Raw genomic sequence first — 26865 nt, forward strand, 5'->3', positions numbered from 1 at the left:
CACGTGGTGGCTGGTACCATGGATCTGTCTCTCGCCCAGTGGGCCCTCCCTGGAGAAGAAACCCGGGTTCCCCAAGATATGCGATCAGTGCTGGGGCCCTGCCAGCAGGCTAGGGGATCCCAAGGCAGGTGCTGGGCGTGGAGGCCACGGGGGCATAGGCTACCAAGGAGACAGAACTGAACCTCACATCACCCTGCTTGGCCCCAGAGGATTGCTGGTTAGCCAGAGACGGGTAAGATTCCTCAGGGAAGGAACAACCTAAGACAGGCACAGTTGCAGAGGGGCCATCAGGAGAGAACTTGGGGGTCAAGAGAGGTGGGGCACAGACCCTTATCCCCCAACTTTTCAGGGGCATGAACCCTCACCCCTTCTGAGGGAGGTCTCCTGCCCCCATGGCTGCTTAGCTTCCCATGCCCAGCTCAAATCGGGACCCAGGTAACAGACAGAGACTTGGCCAACAGCAGCTGCCCTCTCACTGCAACAAGACTTGTTTGAGTTGTCTTATATCCATGGTGTGGGGAAGTGGGTTTTTGATATCTAAATCCAGCCTAGCACCAGGAATGCTCAGGGCCTACTCAAGAAGGCAAATAATCCTTTCCACTAATATTTACAGGATAAAATAAGATTGTTAGAGTATTAAATTTGACAGTAAAATAGTAGTCAACTTTTCAGGCTAATTTAAATCGTCTAATTGAAATAAGCAAATATTCTACAAAAATTAATTGTACTGGACAAAAAGCTGTTCCTAAAATGTTAACTAAAATTTTTATTGGTAGTTCATCTCATGGTAAAATTGCATAACATGTAATGAACCTAAAGCAGTCATATTTTAGTGCAAAAAATTAAAATTTAAAAGCTATCAAGACTACATTATAAAATTTCCAAAAGCCTCCTAATATTTAAATCAAAAAAGGGGGGATAGTAGAAGAATATCATGTAAGGAAAAATATCCTGTAAGTAAATTACATCTAGAAAATTTTTACTTTAGAAAATTAACTTTCATTTGTAATGCTAACAGAAAGACACCCATGTAAAACATACATGGTGTCAAAACAAGCCAAAGGAAAATCATTTGGGCAAAAAATGAAAAAGGATCGCAAGTCAAATTTATAGAAAATATTCCTTTATTAACTTTTGGTCGAGAATATGTTTGTATATTTTCAGAAAACAACTCCGAGACCATGTGGATTCCTGCAACAGAGAGGAATTGAAAGGACTACTCCAGCCATGAAGACAGAAAAGAAACAGTCCAGAGATGGAAGATGCTGACGATGCCTTGCCATACTAGCAGTGAACAGCTGTGTGACACTGCAGGTTGCCCAGGACCAAACCAGAGAGGGTCGGACCTGCATTACCACCATTTGTCCACCATCCAGAACTGAAATATCATTGCTGACATGTACACATAAGGAACTGTTTGACATTGAAATTGGGACTCAAAAGAACTGTTGGCCCAGAAAGAAACTCACTACAGACTGATTCATTTGCCTTCCGGAGACAAGGAAGCATAGATCAGACTGTCGGACCTCAGAGGGAAGGTAGGGGAGGGTGGGGATAAGGAGGAGAGATCAACCAAAGGACTTGTGTGCATGCATATGAGCCTAACCAGTGGTCACGAACAACAGGGGAGTGGGGGCATGCATGGGGAGGGGTTTGGGATGGGAATGGGGGGATGAGGACAAATATGTGATACCTTAATCAATAAAGAAATTTAAAAAAAAAAAGAACATGGGCTGTACTTTATTAGCTGCATACTGTTAGTGAATTTCTAACTGTCTAAGCTTCAATGTTCTCATGGCTCAGCACAACATACTTCAAAAATGATTAATATCTACATGACAGAGCTGCTGTGAAAATAACCATGCAAAGTGCCTGTCATGTGGTAAGCACTGAATAAGTGGTAGCCGTTTTTGTTGCTGTTGTCGTCACTATTATTATTAGGAAATGAGAAACAGGGTATGGAATACACAAATCCTACCCAATAAAGAATCATATATTCTGCAGCACCGAAGCGGGTTGTATAGTCAAAGTCTGACACCTCTGGGTATCTAACTTTGCTCATGGGGAAAAGTTTCTGCTTATGTGAGAAAAGCTACCTGGCCCCTTAACTGCAAGCACAACCCAGAAAGTGTGCCTGTGCATGGCTGAATAGTGAGCAACTTGGTAACTGATTTCCTGTGATTTGAAAACATTCTTAAACTTACCTTTAGTGCATTAAGAGTGAATTCATCTTTTAGTTTCTTAAGATAACCAAATGTGCCTCCATCATCCTTTGTATATAGCTCTGTAAGACACAAAATTTTAAAAGGATAGCTGTGGTTAGTTTAAATATTAATTCTAGTTAATAAAACTCATCATTAATTGGGAAACTATCCATAAATTTAATGCTAACAACCCCCCGCAATGATAATTAGAAATATATTACTATATCAAATAGTCTCTAAACATAATATTTTAGAAGACTGAGGCTGATTCTTACAACAAATCAGACAATTCAGTGATGTTATTCAAGTGATCAGCTATTAGTTCCTCTCCTGGAATTCTAAAACCCCTTAACATCCTCAAAGTATTCTGGGTCTTTCAGATATTTATAATGTGTCAATAAGATCTTCTTGGAAGCATCATTTCTATTGATTTGCACAGGCTCTAAGACTGGAGAATAACACCATTTTGAACAGCACAATTGAAAATCCTTAAACATCTCAAAATTCCCACCCACAAAACGAAGCTGGCCCTGATTTTGAGCCAGGGAGAATTCAAAGAATTTAAGTCGCAGACCTTGACTGCTGTGGTAAACCTGGCTTCTAGACTACAGAAGAGAGGAAAACTATAAGTCATTGTTTGACTAGGAATTACTGCAAAAATTACCCACCTAAAGACACTAAGTAAAATAAGCAGGACGAAAGAGCCTAGAATAACATGGAACTGAGCACACCTGACTTCTCTTCTTCCTATCTGGCTCGTCTCCTACATTAGGAGGATGTGGAGCTAGTAGTATGCTGAGTATAAGGGAGGGTTTGAGCATTGGGAAAGGCTCAGCAGACAATCTGGGACTGGGTCTTCTTCCCTAAAGTCAGAGAAGAAAGTGAGAGACAAAGAGAGAAAACAAATGCCTGGAGCTTGGTATGAAGAACCCTGTGATGAGCATCCACATAAGATGAACATCAACCTAAGAGGACCCACATTTTCCTCGTTGATCTCTCTGCCTCCTGTATGGCTCTTCCCTTTGTGGTCCTTCCATGTTGTGTCCCTTCTCTTGGGGGCTGTAAATAACAAACTGTGTTTTCAATGGCAGCCATCTCCTAATCTGTTGTCCTTACCATATCTGAATAATAATAACTTACATTTTAAAACAGAGGCCAATATTACTCTGATATCAAAACTAGACAAAGACACCACAAAAAAGAAAACTACTTGCCAATATCTTTTATAAATATGGATTCGAACATCTTCAATGGAGCAGTAGCAAACAGAAATCAGCAACACATTAAAAAAAAGTATACACCATGATCAAGTGGGATTTATCCCAAGAAAGCAAGGTTGGTTAAACACTAAAAAATCAAATAATAATGTAATACACCATGTTTATAAAAAACAAAAACCACAGAATCATCTCAATAGATGCAGAAAAGGCATTTAATGACACTCTATCATGACAAAATTATTCAACAAATTAGGAATTCCTCTATCTGATAAAAGGCATATGTGAAAAACCCACAGTTAACATCATACTTGAAGGTGAAAACAATTCTTTTTATGGTGAAATCTAATACATTTTCAAAATACATATACACTATGGCCCATAAATTCCATCCATGGGTGTCTTAACCCATAGAAATATACACTATATCATATGGATAGGTAGTGCTTCAACACTGTTCTCTAGAAACAAAGTGAATTAGCATCAATATGGGAATGATTGAACAACCATGGAACATTCACATCATAGGACACTGCACAGCCAGAATAGTGAACTAAAGCATAGCAGTTGACTTAGGAGCAGTTTTAGTGAAGTTTTCCTGCATGAGAAAGGCATGATGCAGAAAAATATAAAAATAAATCATTTGTAAACAAATGACAAATCCTACTGTGTATATGTGTGTGTGTATAAAATTTATGGATATGGAGATATATGGATGACTGTGGATATGCCTGTACTTAAACATAAGCATATGTGTGTCATTAGTAAGCTTAGAGAAAATTCGGAAGAATAGATACTATATTGTTCATAGGGATTACTGGGGGTGGAGAGGGGCAGAATTGGAGCAAGAGAGGAGAAAGAAAAGCAAGCCAACAATGAAAAGATTACCTTTCAAGTTTGAGAAGTTCGTTTTGCTCTTCTCTGAAACATATCCATGGGGGGCTGATTTTACTATATTTTCTGGAACATAATTTATTGTTGCAGCCACACTTACTAACAAGTATGCTTTAACAAAAGAAAACTTATTTAAAAGATGTTGCTGGCCAACTGTATGCAGAATTTGAGGCAAGCCTTTATTGATTAAGTCGTCAAGTGCCTACAAAAATGGGAAAAAAGAATTTATAAATGCAAGTAAGTAAAATCTTGTTTTATATACTGTTGCCTTTCTGTCCCCTTTTGCATTCCTTATTTGGTTTTGGGTGAAAGACTATAGAGACAGACACGAGGTACCCTGGATAGCAGATCTATCAAGAAAAACGTGTGATGTCAGAACCATCCCAGGCTCCACAGCGCCTCTGCAGTTCCCCACCAATTTGTGACCTGCCCCAGGAGCCAGCCCTGCCACACAATGAGAGTGAAACAGGGCTGAGAGCAAGGGAGGACACACTTTTTAAAAATTTATTGATTGATTATGGTTTTACATATGTGTCCTTATTCCCCCATTACCCCCCAAACCCCCAATAGAGAAACTGCAACAGCTCAGTAGCCATGCATGCTGACCACTCTGCTTTCATATGAGTAACTTAGAGCTATGAGAATAGGAATGGGAGGATGGGGAGACAAGCCAGCTCCATACCCAGCTTAGACCTGCGCTCAATCATCAGACCTCCGCCTGGTGAACACCCTCAACTCCCAGGCCCCAATCTTTTGCACATGTACTTCTCTGGTAAAAACCAACGTGAAACCATGTTGGAGGATGCACCCTGTACTTGAAGAAGGCTAGGGGAAATCATTCTCTCAGGATCAGTGGCCCCACTTTAAATTCCTGACCAAACCCAGTCCATTTATTCTCCCTCTCTCCTAGACAACCATTTCCACGCTTTCTTTGTTTCTAGATTTTAACTCTTCCTTCCAGGCAATGACCTTGATTTCTCTACTTAACTGAGAAAATAGAAGCAGTCAAGTAGCATCCACAGACCCCACAGTTCCACCATCTCTCCAACCTACCCAAGCACTTGCCTCACCACTCTGCCTGCCTTCCTGCCATTGGGCCATGGAACCTATCCCCACTGGTCTACTCAACCACTCTCCTCCATCATAAATGTTCCCATCAGCACACAGCCATCCTGTCTTCTCCATCTCAAAAAATAGAAAACCAATATCCTGACTTTCTCTCCAGCTACTCCCCCAATTCTTGCTCTTTGCTGTATGACCAAATGAAATCTCTCTCCTTTCATTTGCTTATAAACCTACTCCTTCCCCACATTGAAATCTATTGGCCAAATCCAATGTTCAATTCTTAGATATCATATGTAATATTATTTATGATCTAAGTGATTTTCAACCAGTGTGCTGTGGCACAATGATATGCTGCAAGAATTTTTAAAACATGCAATACCTGACATGCGATGACCTCTTTTCCCTTAGATTGTCAAATAAAAAAGTGACAACAGCCAACACAACAATAGCTGTCTTGTGTGAATGAATAAAAATTATACCTATTTTTGTCAGATTGGCAAAAAATATATTTTTTGGTGTGCTGCAGGATTTTAGTAATTAGTTTATGTGTGCCATGAGATGAAAAAGGTTGAAAATTGCTGATCTGTAAAACGTATCTCATATGCCAATTAAACTGTCACATGGCCTCAACTGTGAAATTCATTCTAATTTCAGAGATGTTAAATGTGAAAAAAATGCATGTTTAGGACTCAGTAAATTATGGTGCTTGATTCATCAGCAAAATTTGACACTATTAATCAGTCCTTTTTCTGAAAATGCTGCTCTTAGCTTTCAAGCCACTACAATCCCTTGATTTCTTTCCTATCCTACTGGCCACTTCTTGTCAGTCTTCCCTGCTGGTTCCTCTCCATCTCCTCCACCTCTTAATATTAGAGTGTCTCAGGGCTCAGTCCTCTTGCCTCCTCACTTCCTGACTTTAGATCATCTTAATCATGGTTTTAATTTCTTCTAAATGCTGATGAAATAAAACTTTTTCTCTCCAGCTCCAATCTCTCTTCTGAACTTAAGACACATATAATCAACTTCTGACTCAATACCTTCACTTGAATATCTGAGAGATATCTCAAACTGAACATATCCAAAAAGGTATTCCTGGTCTCCACCCCCCACCCCCCTACACACACACACACACACACACACACACACACACACACACACACACTGAGGGCTGGGAATTTGTACTGTTGGTTGACTGCTGTGTTTGATTGACAGCACAAGAACAGTATGTAGTACACAAAAGGCTCAACAGATTAGTTAAAGTGATACTTTCAAAATATAAGGAGATCAGGCCACACCTCTGTTTTAAACCCTCCAGTGGCTCCTCATTTTGTTTAGAGTAAGAACCTAATTTGCAAAGGCCCTACAAGGCCCCATTTCAAACTGGTACCCTGTTACCTCTCTGACCTCATCTCCCACTGCTCTGCAATCATTCACACAGTTCTAGTAACACTGGCCAAGATGTTTCTTATCAAGTTAGGCAATCCTGCCTCAGGGCCTTTGCTCTCACTGTACACTATTCCTAGATTATTCTTTCTCCATATTTCATATGAATTGTGTTTTTAGTTGTTTCAAGTCACCTCAGTGAAAACTAACCTGATCACACCCAACCTAGCCTTATGCCCCAACCCCCTTTACACACGTCTGTGTTTATTTTCCCCATAGAAGATTCACCTTCTAACATACTATATGCTTTACTTATTTATAATGTTTACTTATATGTTTATTACTAGTCTTGCCCACTAAAATATACATTTCCTGAGGGCCTGGAGTTTGTCTGTATTGTTGATTGATGTGTTTATTGGACAGCACCAGAGTAGTACCTTGTGTACAATAGGCTCTTGTGAAATATTGGTTGTATTAATATAAAATGCTGATGCTGGGGCTATCTATTCTAGAAAAGAGAGAAAGTATTTGTTTTATGTGAACATTGTTTGGGTGAGTGTGAGGCCATGTTGTCAGTGGGGAGGTCTGTTGCTATTGTCCATTCTTTCTTAACCTCTTCTGAAGGATGGAAATGAGCACACACAGAAGAGCCAGCCTTGGAGCAGCTGGTAACAAACTGTTGTACTAGGAAAATGGTTGATATCTCGGACCTAGAAAAACAACGGATTGTTTTGGGGTGAGGGTGGGGAGAGGAGTTTTCTCTTTTCTCTCCACAGCAGTGATTTAATGAGTCTTGACAATTAAACACAAACACTTGAGAATCAAAAGAAGATTAATTAGAAATGCTATTTAACACTCCTTTCTCTCACTCTACAAAAAAAGTACCCCTGTAAAGTGCAATCTGAAGAGTCTTAAGCAGACCAACAGTTCTGTTTTAATTAATTAGCTAATAGAAATCAGTATTTCATTATCTTGTCAGTCTTTTGTTTAAAAAAAAATGATCAGGCAGACATTCCTTTTAGACCTCAAACCACTTTTTAAAGTAGTATTTTTAGGATGTGTTGCATTTATGACTAGAAAGAAAGAAATATTCTTAAACATCCAAAATCTTGGAACACTAAAATGAAATGTGAATATATATTTGTATCTTTCTAGTAACAGCTCTTTCATTTTATGCAACTTGCTTACAAATTAAAATAAACTTTAAGGCCAAAACAATGAATCATCTGAAGCATAATTATATGTAAAGCTTGTGGAATAAAATAAACAATAATAAAAATGTAATAAGATTATATTTAATAAATTACTTTTTATATATTCCTATCAAAATTAGGGAGAACAAAAATAAAGCAAGTTTGAAGTGTCTCTCAAAATTATTTAATAAAAACAAATACTTTACTTAATAAAACAGAATACTGTTTCCTAGCATTTAAAAAAAAAAGCTATATATCCTATATAATAAAGAGGGAATATGCTAATTGACCACCACACCCTCACAAGATGGCAGCACCCAATCCACTCAGCCCTGCTGTCAGTGAATTTTCATGCAACCATTACCTTTTTTAAAAAAAATCCTTACCCAAGGATATGATTATTTCTTTTCAATCATTGGTTCTCAGGGAGCAGGCCTAAGCCAGCAGGTGGGCATCCCCCAAGGGTCCCAGACTGTGAGAGGGCACAGGCTGGGCTGAGGGACCCCCCGTGTGCATGAATTTTCATGCACCGGGCCTCTAGTATATATATATACATATATATCCATCTATATGCATGAACAGTCACCTGGGTGTAAGAGCCCCTTACCTGTCCATAACCCCTTTGAATAATGATTGCACTACCACTCCTATGTTCTAACACTTTCCAGTGGACACTGCCAATAGTCCTAAAATCTTTAAAAATAATTATTTCAAGTTGTTTAAATGCTCTGAGGTCATCAAAGCTTACAGCCCAATCATTCAATTGACAATAACAAACATATTGAGATGGGCAGTCTAGCCCTCTCTTTGTAAAGAATATGGTGGAAATTAGAGGAGTTGCTACCTCTACGGTGGTAATCATATTGCAATATATAAAGTAACAAAATAACACATCATGCACCTTAGACAATGTGATATGTTCATTATTTCTCAATAAAGAAAATTTTAATAAAAGAAGAAAACTTTCCAAACCATTGTTTGAGAGGCAGTCTCAAACTGGGGAGAAGGATATGAGTAAAAGTGAGATTGAATAAATGGGCTATTGCAAAATATATGAAATCCTTTTCTTACATCAAAGTCAACCATTATTGTGCAGGGAATCAGGGCAAATATTAAAGTTAGATACTTGACATGGTGAGATGAACAAACTGAATGCATGTGTAAGTGAAAAGATTTAGGAGCAATAAGTGATATTTGCCCAATCTGAAAATGAGCTCAGTTTGGGTCCAATATTAGGTCTGGCCTCAGGATTTTGAGACATTGAAGAGCATATTACATAATTTTCTCAAATAGACTGAAATGAATCAAAACTTATCCACAGTATATATCCAATGTTTATATAAATGATTGTTATCCTTACCTGTATATTTTCTTTACTAGTAAGAGGTTTTCCTGAGTCAAATGATTGAAATGTCTGTCAACGTACAAAGCATTAACATTAGAAACAAGAATACTGAGTGTTCTTTTAAATAAAACTGTTAATAGTACTACATGCTCTAGTCAAAGACAAAATAGTAGAAAGAAGAAAGTAAAAAATCACAGAAAAATAAACTTTTTTAGGTTGTCAATGTGAATATTTTGGTGTCCTTTCTTTGTGATATATTTAAATTTTTAAAAATATTTTTATTGATTTCAGAGAGGAAAGGAGAGGTAAGAGAGAGACAGAAACATCAATGATATGAGAGAATCACCAATCCGCTGCCTCCTGCATGCCCCCCCTGGAGATCGAGCCCGCAACCCAGGCATGTGCCCTTGACTAGAATCGAACCCGGGACCCTTCAGTCCACAGGCTGATGCTCTATCCAATGAGCAAAACCAGTTAGGTTTATTTTAAATTTTTATAAATGGATCTGTATTCCTTTTTACTAAACATTATATCATAATTACTTTCTCACACCATTAACTTATTTATAAGCTTCAGTCTAATAGCTAGGCAATGTTGTAGCCTATGAATGTAGCAGGATAACCTCTTTCCTATTGTTAGACATCTAAAGGGACCACTTCCCATCCTTACCCCACCATACAGCTCTATTTAAATAACATTAATGACTACTTTTGTATTTCTGATTATCACTTTTGAAAAGATCCTCAGAAGCAGAATTACAGGCTCATAAGATAAGAAGACATTGAGAAAACTAAAAAAAAAAAAAAGGCTTAATTTATACTTCTCCCCATCCTATATAATAAAAGCATAGTATGCAAATTGTCCCCTCAACCAGGAGTTCATCCAGTTCAACCAGTGGGCAGGGCTGGCCGGGGAAAGGGCAGGAGGACCTGGCCAGCAGCTACTAGAGACCCTACCAGTGCACAAATTTCATGCACTGGGCCTCTAGTGTTTTATGAAAATGCCAGGATTACTGCACTTTTAACAGCACTTAGTATTAGCCCTTAAAAATACCTTGGCCAATTTGAGGTGAAATGGTGTTAACTCTTCAGAATGACTCTTTGTAGTTCTTTTCCTTTTTAGTGAATTACCTATTAATATGTTTGGCTTTAAATAAAATGTTGCATTAGGAAATATTCAATTTATTTGTCACAGGAGAATGTGGTGTCATTGTGTTGGATGCATTTGTAGATGTCAATACTGATGTCCTGCTCATATCCCCTGGGTCAGTGGTCGGCAAACTGCAACTAGCGAGCCACATGCAGCTCGCGAGCCGCAGTTTGCTGCTCTGTTGACTGAGTTTGCCGACCACTGACCTAGACTCTCGATTCCAATAATTACAGGCTGTTATTGTTCCTTGTGATTAAGCCCCTATCCCAGTGGTTGGCAAACTCATTAGTCAACAGAGCGGCAAACCGCATGTGGCTCGCGAGCCGCAGTTTGCCGACCACTGCCCTGGGTCACCTGGAAGTCACCAGCAGCTTTTGTGGACAGGCAGCCACCTATGGAAAGTATCCTACTTTATCTGTGCCTCTTTGCTGGAGGGCAATATGTGGCACAAGAACATTCCAGAAGTATAGGGAACTGGTTTCTCACAGAGTCCCAGTTGCCCACAGCAGGGCCCTCTAAAGCTCCATGGAATGGTCTTTCTCACTTCCCTCTCAGGCTTTCTCACTCACTCACCATTCTTTCTGGAGCCACCTCCCAAACATACTACAGTATTTGCCCCCAAATCTTTGTCTCAGGATCTGCTTTTGCAGGACCCCTAAACCAAGATATCATATGTAGTTCTTACTGAAAGAAAGTGTTGGTAGTGTTTAAAATTTTTTTTGCTTTTTTGAAGATATTCTTTATCTCCTGTAATACAATGAAAAGTGAGTGAATCCAGGGGGGGATCCTTGGTGATATAATTTGAAGAGAGTTGATGGGACTTTAGATTTGGTGATGAGAGCAGAATATCAATAAATAGAATGTTAAAAGATATAATTTTTAAAAGCCTGTGAAAAATCCAATAATAATCTGTAAGACTTTTTCAGACACAGCAGGTATTCAAATTAAATCATTTCATTCAATGCCATTTCGTTAACATTGATGAAGAAAAAAATTGATCCATAGTAGGGGTCATTGTCTAAGTGGAATTTGCACGTTCTCCCCATGTCTGTGAGTGTTTTTTCTGGGGTCTCTGGGTTCCTCCCACATCCCAAAGATGTGCATATTCGGTTACTTAGCATGTCTAAATTGTCCCAGTCTGAGTGAAAGTCAGTGTGTAAGTACACCCTGTGGTGGAGGGACGTCCTGTCCAGGGTGGGTTCCCATCTGGCACCTGAGCTGCCAGGATAGACTTCAGCTACCCATGACCCTGAACTGGATTAAGCAGGTTGGAAAACTATGACCTTACTTCTTTTTATGAATCTTTCTTACATGCATGCATAGCTCACAATTATTTTAATGGCCAATATTAGAAGTGTTTTGGGTCTTTATTTATAAGTTTGGTGATATTTGTTTTTGTGACCAGAAATATGCCATAGGAAAATTGATCTTCCTTATATCAATTTTCTTATGACAAAATTGGTTTCATGATACATCATTGCACTTAAAGTTGCAATTTCCAAAAACCTCTCGATGACCTACTGTACTTTTATAACTAAAATCTAATTCATTAATTATTTCTTTAAATAACTAATAACATTGGCACCTATTTTAATTATAAACCCTGAACACATTTCCTCTTTTAATTACACTTTTTAAATTCCCAATTGAACCTGTAAAACTGTGACCTTTGAGAATACAAAATTTGAAGTCCCAATACACTGGGAGACAATGTACCCACACTTTTGCCTTATGATAAATAGTTGATAAAAATGAAATTTGGCATTTACCTGCCAACATTGGCTTCAGATTGTTTATTTATTTTAGTGAAAACAGTGACCATTGAAAATTCTCTCTGTTTCTCATTCCACCCAACTGGCTTCTTTCTCCTTCTCTCACTCCTGGATTCTAAATGTAGATGACCCCAAGGGTCACTTGTCTGACTCCTACCTTTTTCATCTGCCTCGGTCCCTGGCTGATTCTATCCACTCCCATTATTATAAATATCTATGCTAATACTCCCAAATTTACCGGAATCCCCAACCTCTCCCCTGAATTTCAGATCATATATGCTCTGCACCTACCAACACCACATCCCCTCCTGTATGTCGAGTCAGGATCTCATACTTACTGTTCCACTCCTGCCATAGCAGTATTCCCCATCTTAGTTCATAAAACTTCTTCCTACCAGTTTCTCATGTTGAACACTCTGCAGTAATGCTTGATCCCTTTCTCTTGTATCTCACATCTAAACCATCATCCACAAATGCTGTGAACTCTACCATCGCAAACTCCAGAATTGGACCACTTTTCACTCCTTCTACCACTGTTACCCCAACCATTGTCATATCTCACTCAGATTATTTGCAAAGGCCTTCTAACTGGTCCCCTATTTATACTCATGCTTATTCACAGTCTAGTCCCCAAACAGCAAGCAAAGTGGTCATTTGACATTCAATTCCTATTCAGTCATTCCTCCATTCAAAGCCCTGCAAGGTTCATTCAGAGTAAACTCCAACCCTGACCAAGCCCTGTGAGGTCCTATAAGACCTAGCTCCTGCATCCCACTCCTCTTCTCCTTTTCCTCTCTATTCCAGCCTCACCTGTCTGCTTGTTTTTTTCCTCAACCACATCTTGCAGGAATCCTCCTCAGGGCCTTAGCTCCTCCTGCTTGGAAAGCTACTCTCTCAAATCTTTCACCCTCAAAACTCTCTTATTAGAGACTTCCCAAATCACCCTCAATAAAACAGCCACCCGCTTCTCTGGACACTCTGTCCTCCCAACTCAGTTTGCCTGTCCTCACAGCACATCTCCACCTGACATATATTTATGTGCTTAATATGTTCATTGTCTTCCTCACTGGACTGTCCAAGAGTAGTATGCCTCCAGGAAAGCTCTAACTCTCTATTTGTCTTTTTACTGCTCTATCCTCATGCCTGGAATAGTGCCTGTATTCAGTAAGCTCTCAATAAATATTTAACTAAATTAAAATATGATTTTAATAATAAAATATAAACTATTTACAATAAGGGAAGGCTGTTGACTGAGAAGCAAGCAAGAAAACACTCTAATTTTACTGAGGTAAGAAAATAATTGATTCATGCTACAGAAAATGAACAAAACCCAACTGATTCCTCAAAAGATAAATAGATCAATACACACACACACACACACACACACACACACACACACACACACAAGTATCCTACTGCCTATTGAATGTCCTCTTAGGATTTTCTGTAGATAACCTCATACTTACCATATTACAGTAAATTATAATGCTGTAGCTGTCAGACTGAGAAATAAGCAGATGCATTTTAGGGGAATATGCCAAAGTAATGAATGTATTATATATAAATATAATGTGAACTTAAACAAGTAATTTTCAAGACTTACAGCCTTTACCCTGGCTTCTTTTAGGTCTTCCAAATTTGAATCCCACCAGCATGTATCTATCAGTCTCACTCCTCCCACATACTGTCTCTCCCAGGAAACTGACTTGTGACCTCCTTCTATTTCCTTTATTGCTGGCCCTCTAGAGTCCAAGAATCTCCCAAAACAAGACCAGTCAGTGATTCCCAGATCACCATGAAAACTAAAGAAGAGGAAAGCAATAGTTCACTCTAATTTAAAATAAACACCAGTATACATTTTTAAGGATGCCTCAATTATCTGATTTACAAATACAAATTAAGCAAGCCAGGTAAAACTATTTCCCAAAGTCAAAAAAGAGCAGACAAAATTGAGGAGTGTCTTCTCACAGAAATCAGAAGAAATTTGAGAAACATATTTAACACTTTGGTATAAAGTACATAAGTCAAAAACATCCACACACAAAAAAAAAAAAAAAAAAAAAATGAGGAGAAACTGTTCTAAGAACGTTAACCAGAAATTATAAGATTATTCCCCAAAACCTAAGAGGCGGTGGCTGATAAGTTGTAGCTACTGAGACCATAATAACTATAATAGAGAATTTTATTGTACAAATGTACTCCAAGACCACACTCCCTCCCGCATGACACCCTTCCATTCCAGACAGATGAAAGCCTGACGACAACGATAGCCAGGCTGAGCAGAGAGGTCTGTAGTGCCGGAGACTTATAAACACACCTTTGTGGAAGCATTCTCTGGATCAGGAAAGTAGCCTTCAAAAGGTAAAGAAATGGCTTTGAATCAAATCAATAGGTTTACCTTCACTCTCCCAGTAGCTCTAGAACCGGCAGGTATTAAGGAAGGCATGTGCTTTCCATAAAAAATCTGGGATATCTCATGAAAGGCTTCGGAAAAGAAATTTAAATCTGTAAGGACTTCAATCTTTAAAGGAAAGAAAAAAATGAGTTTTAAAATTAAACAAATTGTTTTACTTATAAAATAAGAATTTTTACAGAAAAATTATCAACTGAGATCCAAAATTTTTACTTAATGTTCGTAATGTGTCGATGTTGGTAATGTGTTAATAAATTAATGTTTAGAAAATATGGGTGATGGAGATGCACGTGTTAGTGTAGAAGGCAGTTTACATGGGTGATAGACCAAGAAGCTAATAAACAACAGCAGAGGACTATTCAAAACAATATATGTTTTTCAAATGTGGCTACTGCTTCATTAGAGGCAAACACATAAAAATATGATAGGCATGGAAGAGTTAAAAAATAATTGGATTTATCTTTATGTTTCCATGGTGAACTGCAGTTTAAAAGAAAAAAAAACCACAAAAACACTCCTGATATTCTCTCACACCCTAAGGAGAGTCAAATAAGCCAGGAGGTGAATGAACTCCACAACATAGAGACAACCACTCATTTTCTTATCTATAATTAATAGGCACTGTAGATTTTAAAGACATATACTTAACAACAGTAATTGGTTGGTAACTATACATTGTACATGGTTTATTTTGAATATAATACAGTAGACCTTTCAATCAGGGAACTCTAAGAAAAAAACAGTTATGATCAAATTCATTCATTCATTTAACATGTTTCAACCTCTTATGCATCAAGCCCTCTTGGAGTTTACATATTCCATCAGGATATATATTTAGCTAAACATAAGTGATACATAATGATATACCAGCATGAGAAGGGATTGAGGGTACTGACAAAAATGCTATCTTCAACGCTGGGGTCAGGAAGAACTTCTCTGGGGAAAAGGTCTTTGAGAAAGGTTTGGAAATGATGTGAGGGAGAGAGAGACATGAAAATGTGCTAAGGGGACCTCAACTACAAAGGTCATAGGGGTCCTGGTGTGCTCAAGGAACAGTCTGTGTGGCAGGAGCTTAGGGAGAGAGGGGCAGAGGATTGGGAGGTAGGTGTGAACGGTGGCCTGTGCACCAGAGTGGGGACTTGGGACTTTATTCTCTGGCTGATAAGAAGTTATAGGAGAGTTTGAACAGGGCAGGCCCTAACCTGACATGTTTTGAAAACAACTAGTATAGTCTCAGGAATCTGAAGAGTGTATAGATTTTAAAGAAATAAAAAGAAGGTAAGTTAGGGGAAATTAGATGTGACAATAACATGAACATAAAACATAAAAGGTCAGGAGGATATTTTCTTTTAAAAAATTTTAATAGATTTTTATGGATTTCAGGGAGGAAGGAAGAAGGAGAGATAGATAGAAACATCAATGATGAGAGAGAATCATTGATCGGTTGCTTCCTGCACGCCCCACACTAGGGATTGAGCCCACAACCCAAGCATGTGCCCTGACCTGGAATCAAACCATGACCTCCTGGTTCATAGATCAATGCTGAACCACTGAGCCATGCCGACAGGGCAGGAGGGCATTTTTAATGGAGAAAACTTCTCGTTTATTGGGTAGCATACTTTGGGTCTTGCACAAGACACCTTGGGCTCTAATCTCTACAGAGTCATAGAACATAAAAGCAGGAATTCAGGAGTCATATCTCTCTGACTTATAGATGAATATTTTTCTCGTTGCCCCTTGGAGGGAACATTTCCTCATATCTGTGTGAAGGTACTCTTCTCTGGTCAGACTGCTGTACATGGACTACCCGTCTGACCACTCAAAAACGCAATGGTGATAACAGTGGACATGTATTTGCAGAAATGACTAGTACTGTGAACATAAACAAGCCAGATGGGGAAAAAACTACCCATAAATAAGCCCTTCACTCACACAAATACAGATCTAACAATACCCTTTCCACGAATGTTGAGTGTGTTGAGAGTAAAAAATCTGTCAAGATGCTGGCAGTTCTAAAGTGGAGCCAGACTAGCTGATCATAAGGAGGTCTCAGAGCTTTCCCTGAAAGACGCTATTGTATTGCAGAAACTTAACAGTATGATCTACTGCTGTTTGATGTGTCAAAAAGCAGCTTCATTTGCTATTTCCTGAGACTCTTTCCACTCACTGACACCAGTTTACTCAGAAAGATCAGGCAAACTCTGCACACACAGGCGGTCATTCCTTTCCTCTGAATGATGCAACAGTTGCCCTTTTTCATTGCTTCTGTTAAAACCCTGGTCGGGTTGTTCAGTCCTACTATGCCAATAAGACCCACTTCCGTCTCACCCTGCTCCTCACACTATTCCCAGATACATCTGATCACAATTCTGTAATGAATTCCCCCTCCCACCCTGAGGCTCCAGAATGGAGTTCACAGTTCTTCACTGGCTTTTAAGCGACTCTAGTACAAAAAGAGTTGTCCAGTGTCCTGACAAGTTAACAATCCAATAACAAATAATCATTTAACCAAAAACTGTTCTTTCAGTGCCTCTCTGCATCGCCTTCTAACATGTTACTAATGGTCACTGCAACCAGAATAAAATGGTTAGCCCCATCTCCTCATTCCTCCTACTACTCAGCCTCCACAGTATGTCCCAGTTGAACTCAAGCCTGGGCCCCTGGTTTTTTCCATGTCATGGACCTCTGGTACCCTCATGTTATTCTCTTCTCCAACCTCCCTACTCAGAACCTCCACTCCAGTCTAACTTGAACCATCCCTGTGCCTAAGCAAGGCAATACTTTCTCACCTCAACCTTTCACATTACTGTCTGCCAAGAATCTTCCCTTCCTCCTCTCTCCTGCTCAGTTAGGTCTGCTCTTTTCAAGCCTAAATCTTATCTACTTTGTGAAAGATAGAGATTCAAAGCCATCTTCCCCTCTTTCAAACACCTGGAGAACAGTGCTCATCATACTCATTGGGAAATGGTCAGTGGAAGGTGCACACGTTACTGTTTTGTGAGTATGTCCTGTCTCTCCTCCTTGTTTTTATGTCCCTATAAGCAAGGGCTATTGGGTTCATTTCTTAGATTAGAGTTACTGATATGGTGCTTTTATACAAGAGGTACTCAATAAATGTTGTTTCCCAGGTGAAGCAATAAATATTTACCAAGGACCTTCTAGGCAAGTTTCCACTAAACACTAAGGAGAGTGTGGCCAGTAGGCATTTGATAAATGTCGATAGATTTTAAATTCAATTCAATTATTAATTACTGAATATCAAGTATATGAATTTATTACTCAAGACATTATACCGGACTGAAAGGTGAATAAATACAGGCCCTAGCATTCAAAACTGTGGCAGTCTTGAAGAGAACACTGTTTTTAAAAAAAGAGATTAAAAAAGTTGTATGCAGGGTTTTTTTAAGTGTTATTGAAATTCAAAACAGGAGAGCTCTTTAAGAGTTCAGTAACTTAGTGATGGTGATTCAGAAATTACCATGGCTAATAATGAATTCTTTATTCCAAAATTAAAATAGATTATCTTAATCAGCACCAGCATTCCTCTTAGGCAAGGTATTTCCTTTATTTAGAAACAGAATGTGATGAACTATTTGGGTCTGAAAACATAGGCCCAAGGTCAGGGTCTGGATGAAGAGAACAGTTTAAAGGGAATTCTAATTTTCCCTCATGAGAAAACAGGAAATATTTGGGAAGAAGGATAGAGGGCATTTCCAAAGAAGAAGGAGGATTAAGCCAGTAGTATGTGGAGCCCACCTACTCTCAATTACAAGAGCTTACTGCACATCTTGTCTCAAATTCATATTCAGTAATGCTCAACTGGTAGGCTGACATCAGCTATAGTGAGAGTACTTACACCATGGAAATTTTAAGTGCTACAAATCAGAGCTTTTTTTAGAGTGAGTTGTGAAACATCTACCGGCACACAGCTGATCAAGTTATGGGCTGGGAGGCAAAAGAATGAGACGCTGGCCAAAAAATATTTTAAGCTCTGAAATGTCAAATATTCTATTTCTAATTGTTTGTTTTGCCTCATCTTAAGTTTTCCTGTGTTCCCTATTTTCAGTAAAGTCCAATCCTATATAATAAAAGCCTAATATGCTAAGTGTCTGGTCATCCGTTCAACCAATCAAATCATAATATGCTAATGATATGCTAAGGCCGCTCAACTGCTTGCTATGATGTGCACTGACCACCAGGGGGCAGACAGTCAACCAGTTGACCAGTCGCTATGACGTGCACTGACCACCAGGGGGCAGATGCTCCAACTGGGAGGTTAGCTTGCTGCTGGGGTCCGGCCAATCAGTGGGGTCCCTTGGCCTGGCCTGTGCCCTCTCACAATCCAGGACCCCTCAGGGGATGTCAGAGAGCCGATTTGGCCTGATCCCACAGTCCAGGCCAAGGGACCCCACTGGTGCACGAATTCATGCACTGGGCCTCTAGTATAGATATAAAGGCCTTAGATGAAGTGTATGTGTGACATGGAATAGTGTTGAATTCCATACTAGAGATGAGGACATGCAGAAGAGGGAGCAAATGTGCTGAATGTTGAGATAACCCATGTACAAAACAAATTCAACCAAAGTGGGAGCTTGTGACCATAGTTGATGGGAAATGGGGCAGAGAGAATGAGGTGCTAGAGGTTCCCACTCTACATGGGGTTCAAGCCAACTGCACATGAACCTTGAATGCAGAGAACCTCAGCAGACTCCTAGGTTCCACAGTTAATTGTAATTTAGTGCCTGTGTGTTTTGTCACTTCAAGTTTCTGAGCAATTAAAAATCCTGTGTACCATAACATACACAAAGTTCCTTAGCAAAAGTTACACAGAAACTTCAGAAAACTGACTCATTAGTCTCCATTCTTGCAGTAAACCAATGCTTCAGAAGTGGTGATCTCTAGACTGACGGGTGTTGGGCGAGCCTTGTTACCAGGTGTAGCTGTTCCTCACTTTACTGGGACCCAAGCATAAAGTCATCTAAACCTTTCTAACTGGCTCTTTCTCATACTTTATAACAATGGGCAAGTTTTTTTTTAATATCAGTACACCATATTATTATAACTTATTATTATGAGTATTTAGAACCAAATTAATTCATGGCAATATCTTTAACAGTTCAAGAATATCAAATGTTTTAAAAACTTGTAACATACCTTGAGGATTCTTGCTTCTAGATTTCTGACCAAGTCTTGGCAAATTCCAGCAACAAAATATTGGTACAATGCAAGGAGAGGCAGAATCTACCAACAGAAAAACAAAACGTATTTTATCAAGTTAATAACCGAATAATAAAATTTTGCCAAGTACTGTAAAAGATGTTGTGTAAAATAGTGATTGCTTTTTCCATGCAAGGAAATAATACTGTTTGATGTAAGTAAAATGTTCTTCTTAGCATATGCTTCATAATTTTTTCAGAACTTAAATTTCCAAGTACATGCTGCTTGGTACACAAACCCGAGGCTGCACATGTATTCCAAAAGTAAAAATGCAGTTAACTATCTTCCTTGAAAAATTAATTAAACAAATATGTATGAATCACTGAGGCCTGTGGAAACATTCTAGATTTGCTGGATCTACCAAATAAATATCAAATGTAAAGCAAAGGAACTCACATCCATGGCCCCTGATAGCGCCTACTTGTTCATCTCAATGTCAGCAGCGATTTGTCTTCTAATTCGAATATCTGTATCAAAAACTAATATTTACCACTTGCTTATTCTGTGGCAAGCACTGTTGAATAAGAAAAAAATCTAACACATCACTGCCCTCACAGAGTGTATAATCTACTGATTAAAACCCAAACTTATTCTTCACATAATGTTTTTATTTTCCTAGAATTAACCCCAAAGTTCAACTCTTCTTGAAATTTCACAGGTATACATGAAGGGTTCCAGACTATCAATATTTATTTCTTTTTTCAGACTATCAATATTTCAATTTACCTAGCCACTGCTAGAGACTGGTGTTGAAGGGACAGTTTTGCCTAGACTTCGGAATAGCTCCTCCCGATCTCAACTCAAAACTGAAGCTCACCTTGGGTCCTACAACTTGGGTCCAACAACTTGGGTCCTGCCCACTAAAGGAAGACTGAGCAAGAAAGATAATTAGGACGCCCATTTAATTAGCAAACTATTTCCCTTGAATCCACAACAATGGGTCCCAGAGCAAATTTTAAAGTGACAGCAGGCTCCTTAGCTACCTAGCTTCTGGAGGGTAGTGTCACACAAAATGGAAATTGTTCACACCCTGGAAGTTCAGCCAAGAAGAGTCTGTCAGTCAACTGACAGCTGCTAATAGCAACCGCTTTAAAAAGGATTAGAACTGATCTTAAACGTTTCAAACAGTATACAACACAATTTTCTACAATTATGCAATAAAAACAACACAATACCTTTTTTTCTACAATTAATGCAGCACAAAACAATGAGTTGGCTATTACCTTTGAGATTTTCTTTTCTTTAGTGAGAAATAAAACCACAACGTTATTGCTGCCAATTGCTCAATTATTCAGAAAAATGTTCTCAATTTCTTAAGCTTCAGAGGGAAAAAAAAGTCTTATTTCTTTTCCAGTGCAGTGATATGTATTATATATGAGTATGACTAGGCAGCTAAAGGTTACCCAGGGGATAGAACTGTTTTCTAAATCCAGAAATGAATCCCCTTAACAATGAAAAGAGCACCATTTTGTTATTTTTTTCTAATAAACAATTTCTTACCAAATATGCCAAGTGTTAAAAAAGCATTTATCTACCTTTACACTTTAACACATGGCTTTATAATTTAATAATTCTTATCAGGGAGAAATAAATATTTTCAATACAAGGAGAGAGAGTCAATTTAGAACAAGAGAATAGAAAACAATACACGAAAAAAAAGAAAGTAGGTATGAAAATTATGAAAGGGGAATAGAATAGATATTAAGAAGCAAACCAAAGGAAAGAAGAGATACAAAAGTGGAGGAAATAGCATATAGGAGGAAAATAGGAAAAATAAAATCAAGGAGGAAAATACAAAATGACCAACAGTTAAAACATTCTAAGTTGTTTAAAAAATGTAATTACCTTCAAATTTATGATATATACATATTGTGGTTCATTTCCCCAAAGGAAAAATAGAGTTGTCTTGGAATTTTTTTAATTTCCTGGGATATTAAGAAGTATCTGTCTTTTCTTTCACAGTTAGAATAAGTTGTTTACTTAGAATGCACCTTACCAGAGAAAAGATGTGACACAAAGCTAAATTTATCTCAATAAGTAAACTGCCTCATAATTTGGGTACTGATGTGATCTGCATGACAATGTGTTGAGTTACCTGTGCACTAGATTCTTCTGTTTGAGACTCGTGAACCATTCTAATCAATTTCATCAAATATCTTAAGAAAAAAAGGTAAACTAGAGTAAAAAACGAACAAAATCAAATAGACATTGCTTTTGAATCCAAAAGCAATCCAAACAATTATGTCAAAGAATCTCAATTAATATATTTTATTTTGAAGTACAGATAAGAATCTTGAATATAAAGTTTAAAAGTTAAACAAGAACTGACCAAAATATTAACAAATTTTGAAAAGTATAAGGTAAGTGGGCAAAAAATAAGGCCACAGCAAATTAAGATTTGTTGATTTTTACCAATTACTTACGATTATATTTTGCTTAGCAAAGTGAAGTTCGCGTATAACATAATAGAGACTGGCAACTACAGAGCAAATGTTAGCCCGGTGTGTATCCGAGAAGAGCTCGATGCCTGGGAGAAGCTGAGTGATTTCATACTGAGCATAGCAACGTTCAGCTTTAGGATGTGGAAGTGTGGTTCTAAGCAAACCCTGAAGATGATAAAAGGTGAGACAAAAAGCTGTATATAGCATTGTCAATAATGACACAGAAGGACAAGTACATGTATTACTTCCTAAAGTGCTTAGCATATGCCTAGCACACTCTACCCTGTAATAAACAGTACCTGTCATTAATGTTATCATCATCAGAGGTTCCAAATGCTTTTAACACTCAAGATGTTGCCTTTGAAATCCCATGGTAATTGGATACATATTATTTTCAGAAGAAATTATCATTATATTGTTATCACTTGAGAGGGACAATTTTGCATTAGGCATTATGGCAAATTCTTTATAAACACTATCTCATTTAACCCTCATTTAACCAACCCCTAGCAGGATTATTATCTCACAAATGAAACAACTGAGGCTTAAACAACTTATCTGAGGTCACACAGCCAGTGGTGGCAGAAAGAAGATTCAAAGTCATATCTATTTAACTCAAAAAATGATGTTCTTTTTACTCTATCAACCTATAAGTAGAGGAGGCAACAGCTTATTTCAGAAGTCTAAATCAAGTAGAGGTAATCCTTAACTTTAACTGAATTAATTGAAAAGGTGATTTATTTTATTTGACCAATATCTTAAGTAAGTTATTTGACCAACATTTTACTAGATGTTGGGAAACAAGATGAATACACAAAAGCAAATTTTATATTTAGGAATGCTTCTTATATTACCTTAAAAAATTAAAACTTCTCAGTGACAAATGCATTTAAAATTATTTTATGTAAATACTAGTAGCCTGTTGCAGGAAGATTCCTGCAATAGGGCTTCCTGTTGCGCTCTCCCCCGCCCGACCTGCTTGCCTCCCTTCTCTGCTGGCCCCGCCTTCTTGCTTCTCTGCAGCTTTGCTCCCTTCTGCAGCACTTGGCTTCTTCCTATGCTGTCTTGATATGCACAGTAACTGCCGTCTTGGTTGGGTTAATTTGCATACTCGCCCTGATTGGCTGGTGAGCGTGGCTTGGGTATAGCTAAGGTGCGGTCAATTTGCATATTACTCTTTTATTAGGTAGGATTGGAAAGAATTTTCATCAGATTATTCATTAAGGTTATAAGGTAACTACTCTAAAATGCTAGGCAGTTGTTTAAATTTTCAGTCTTATAAATTTGCTTTAAAAACATAAAAAGAATCAACAGATTTTAAAAAGTAAATCCTGCCTCCTAATTTAGGTGTAGTATTATTAAGAAATATGCCAACATTAAGCAAAAACTGACATTTGTTTTTAAATTACAGATGACCTTTGAATTGCATGTAGAGGGCTAACTACATGCACTGATGTATGCCATTTTATACAGGGGCTTGTGCACCCATAGAAGTTACTGTCTGTGGGGGAACCAATCCCCCATGGATACCGAGGGGCAACTAAGTTTTGGGGAAGTAAGAATTTGTACACACATTCTCGACTATGTAGGGTCAGCATGCCCCCAATCCGTTTGTTGTTCAAGGGTCAACTGTACTTATTTTCTAAAACATAAACTGCATTACTTTTGAGAACAAGCAGTGGAGTAGGTAAAGGATGCAATATGTGGAGGCGGAATCAGGTTATTGTTCCCTTTACACCCTTGCCTCTTCTCCTTCTTCCCTTTGAAGCTCAGGCAAGAGGTGAACAGAACATAAGAAAATTGAAAATTCTGGCCTTACACCCAGAGAAACCTTTCCCAAAGATCTCATCTGTACAGCTGTCATATCAGACTCCTGTGATACACAGAACAAGGCACCCATACTTCAAAGTAAACAGAACCTTCAGTACATTGCAAAGGCCCCGATGACATTCCTGAATCTGAAAATGTCTTGTATTTCAGATAAAAGCTCCTTTTTTCTCCAGTAAAGTCAAACCCCAATCCTAGGGACTGCAAACACTCCTCATACTTCTGTGGTCTTCAACCTACTTCTTGCTTTCATTACATAGCATACTTGATATCTTGGAATCAAGCAAAACTTTATTTAGGGATGAGGTAATCTAAGGCAACCAGACCAACTTTGCTGCTCACAAGCAACATGATCTCACTAACAACCGGAGTCTCAGTTTCCTTATCTGTAAAACTCCTTCCAGAATCCCAAGGGGAAAACAGAGTCTGCTGGATACCAAAGGTGAAAGCGGCGAATGGGGGTTCAGCCACAGGAGGAAAGATGGGCTGAATGCTATGTAATCAATGTTCATGCTGTTTTCCTACCTGGATGCTTCATGAATATGATAAACTACTGCCCTAATTTTTTTTTTTTTTTTTTTTTTTTACTGAGTGAATGGTGATGCTACTGTGGAAAGATAGACATCAAATATTACCTGAAAGAGTAATGCAGACAAAATGCAACAGTTGGATCTCTTCTCAACGTCCAACACCTTAGTAAATCTAAATAAGTATAAGAAAAAGAAAATGATTCATAGACAATTTCTCAAAAATATTTTATATAAATACATCTCATATTCACAGACATTCCAAACTTAAAGTAGCCTTTGTTATTTTAAAGGTGCTACATACTCCTATAAGATCTAGAACACTGAGAATGATAAAAAATTAAATTAAAAAATCACCTATAATCCTACCACCTAAACATTGATTAGTGGCAAAATTTTGGCCCATTTCCTTCCAGACATTTTTCTAGTTTTAAACACACATATTAAGACTAGAATTATGCAATACATATAACTTTATAAACAAATCTTATGGGCATGGACATAATGAGCCACATTATTACTTTACAGAACTTTAATATTTTACCATATGAACATACCACAATATAAAAGTATTCATACCATTTTCATCCATTCAATACTGAGGTAAACACTGTGGTATCTACATATTTGAGCACTTGTCCTATTAGTTCTACAGAATAAATCCCTAGAAGTGGAATTTTTGGGGAAAAGGGGGTGCACAATTTTAAAGTTTTTAATGAGTATGGTTACATAATCCTACCAAAAACTGAAATAGTGTGTTTCCTCACCAGCAATATATTATGCACACTAGTAAGTCCTCCACCAAAGATTAAGGTAATGCCTCTGAATTTACTGCTGTCTCGCGTTAAGTCTAGTACAAGAGTTTGAGTTTCTTTTCATGTGGGTCTTAAAATTCACAGCTAAAGCTATAAACCACATTACCTTCTTCTAAGTCTTATTTAGATAAAACCAGTTGGTTTCACCATATTAACTATATTAATTAATTAAGATCTATCTGAGTTCAGCTTCTCCATGTGGATATTCGGGTGTGGGGTTTGCCTTTCTGAGCAGCGGGGAGAAGAGTTTCCTCTACTCAGGGAGTCTCTGAGAACAGCCAAGACCCCTGGAGTATCATCTATCCTGTGGAAGGCAGACTTGCAGCTGGACAATCGGAAATGACTTCCTGTTGGTTGAAAATCAGTAGATAGTAACTTCAGGGGCTCCGAGAAGCCGAGGTGCCCAATGGCAGGAATGCTGCAGCAGTTCTTTTTCAAGCCGTGAACCTTTCTCAACCTTTCTCTTCTCTGCTGCCAAGCTCTACTAAGTCACAAGCTCAGACTTGTGTGGGGATTATGTGATGCATATGTGTGTGTGTGTGTGCGTATGTGTGTGTGTATGAGTTCTTTTCCAAGAGTGCAAAACAATCCAACTTCACAACATTATTTAAAATGTTTAATACTTTACTGGTTAATACTTTTTAACTAGGTAATATCTTACCTCCCCTGCCAAAGGCTGCTAATTTTCTTAAGATAATGTGATTATTAACTAGTTATTCTTTTTAAAAAATTGCTTTACAGCTCAAAATGCTATGCAGGTTTTTGCCCACCACATCACACCCTATAGGTAAGCAATAAATGTAATGTAACTGGGAGGTGAAGGAAACCTGTACCTATAGCCCTCCATACTTTTTTAAAAATATGGAACACTTCTCGAACTTGCTTGTCATCCTTGTGCAGGGGCCATGCTAATCTTCTGTATTGTTCCACTTTTAGTATATGTGCTGCTGAAGTGAATACTGCTCCTTCTTTTTAAATTTTCACATTAATCAAATATTTAAGACATTTGCGCCCAGCCGGTATGGCTCGGTGATTGAACTTCTTCTATGAACCAGTAGGTCATGGTTCCATTTCTAGTCAGGGCACATGCCTGGGCTGCAAGCTCAATCCCCAGTGGGGGTGTGTAGGAGGCAGCCAATCGATGAATTCTCTCTCATCATTGATGTTTCTATCTCTCTCTCCTTCTCCCTTCCTCTCTGAAGTCAATATGCCAGTAAATATACTATTTTTTTTTTAAAGAAAAAAAAAGTACTTCACGAAGTCTTGGGATACTGCTTTTTTCATGGATATACTGATATACTACCAACCAGGGAAACTGGCTGAGTATCATAAGGAAATAAAAAAAAAGATATGTGTGATGCTACCTGGGTATAAGGCATCGTGACAGACTTTCACATGTTATG

The 26865-nt window shown here is 38.2% G+C and overlaps 1 protein-coding gene across 1 annotated transcript in view; it reads right to left on the reverse strand.

Moving 5' to 3' along the window:
- CFAP54 (cilia and flagella associated protein 54) overlaps positions 1 to 26865 on the reverse strand; it is a gene marked incomplete at both ends in the record, with an annotated part of 248988 nt that overhangs the window by 86101 nt on the left and 136022 nt on the right. Inside the window, 7 exon segments of the mRNA XM_079775504.1 lie at positions 2205 to 2284; positions 4310 to 4517; positions 9317 to 9370; positions 14621 to 14743; positions 19790 to 19876; positions 22276 to 22458; positions 24756 to 24822. Coding sequence (XP_079631630.1) covers positions 2205 to 2284; positions 4310 to 4517; positions 9317 to 9370; positions 14621 to 14743; positions 19790 to 19876; positions 22276 to 22458; positions 24756 to 24822 — 802 coding nt within the window.

The sequence above is a fragment of the Cnephaeus nilssonii genome (assembly GCF_951640355.1).
Source record: "Cnephaeus nilssonii genome assembly, chromosome: 6".
NCBI lineage: Eukaryota > Metazoa > Chordata > Mammalia > Chiroptera > Vespertilionidae > Cnephaeus > Cnephaeus nilssonii.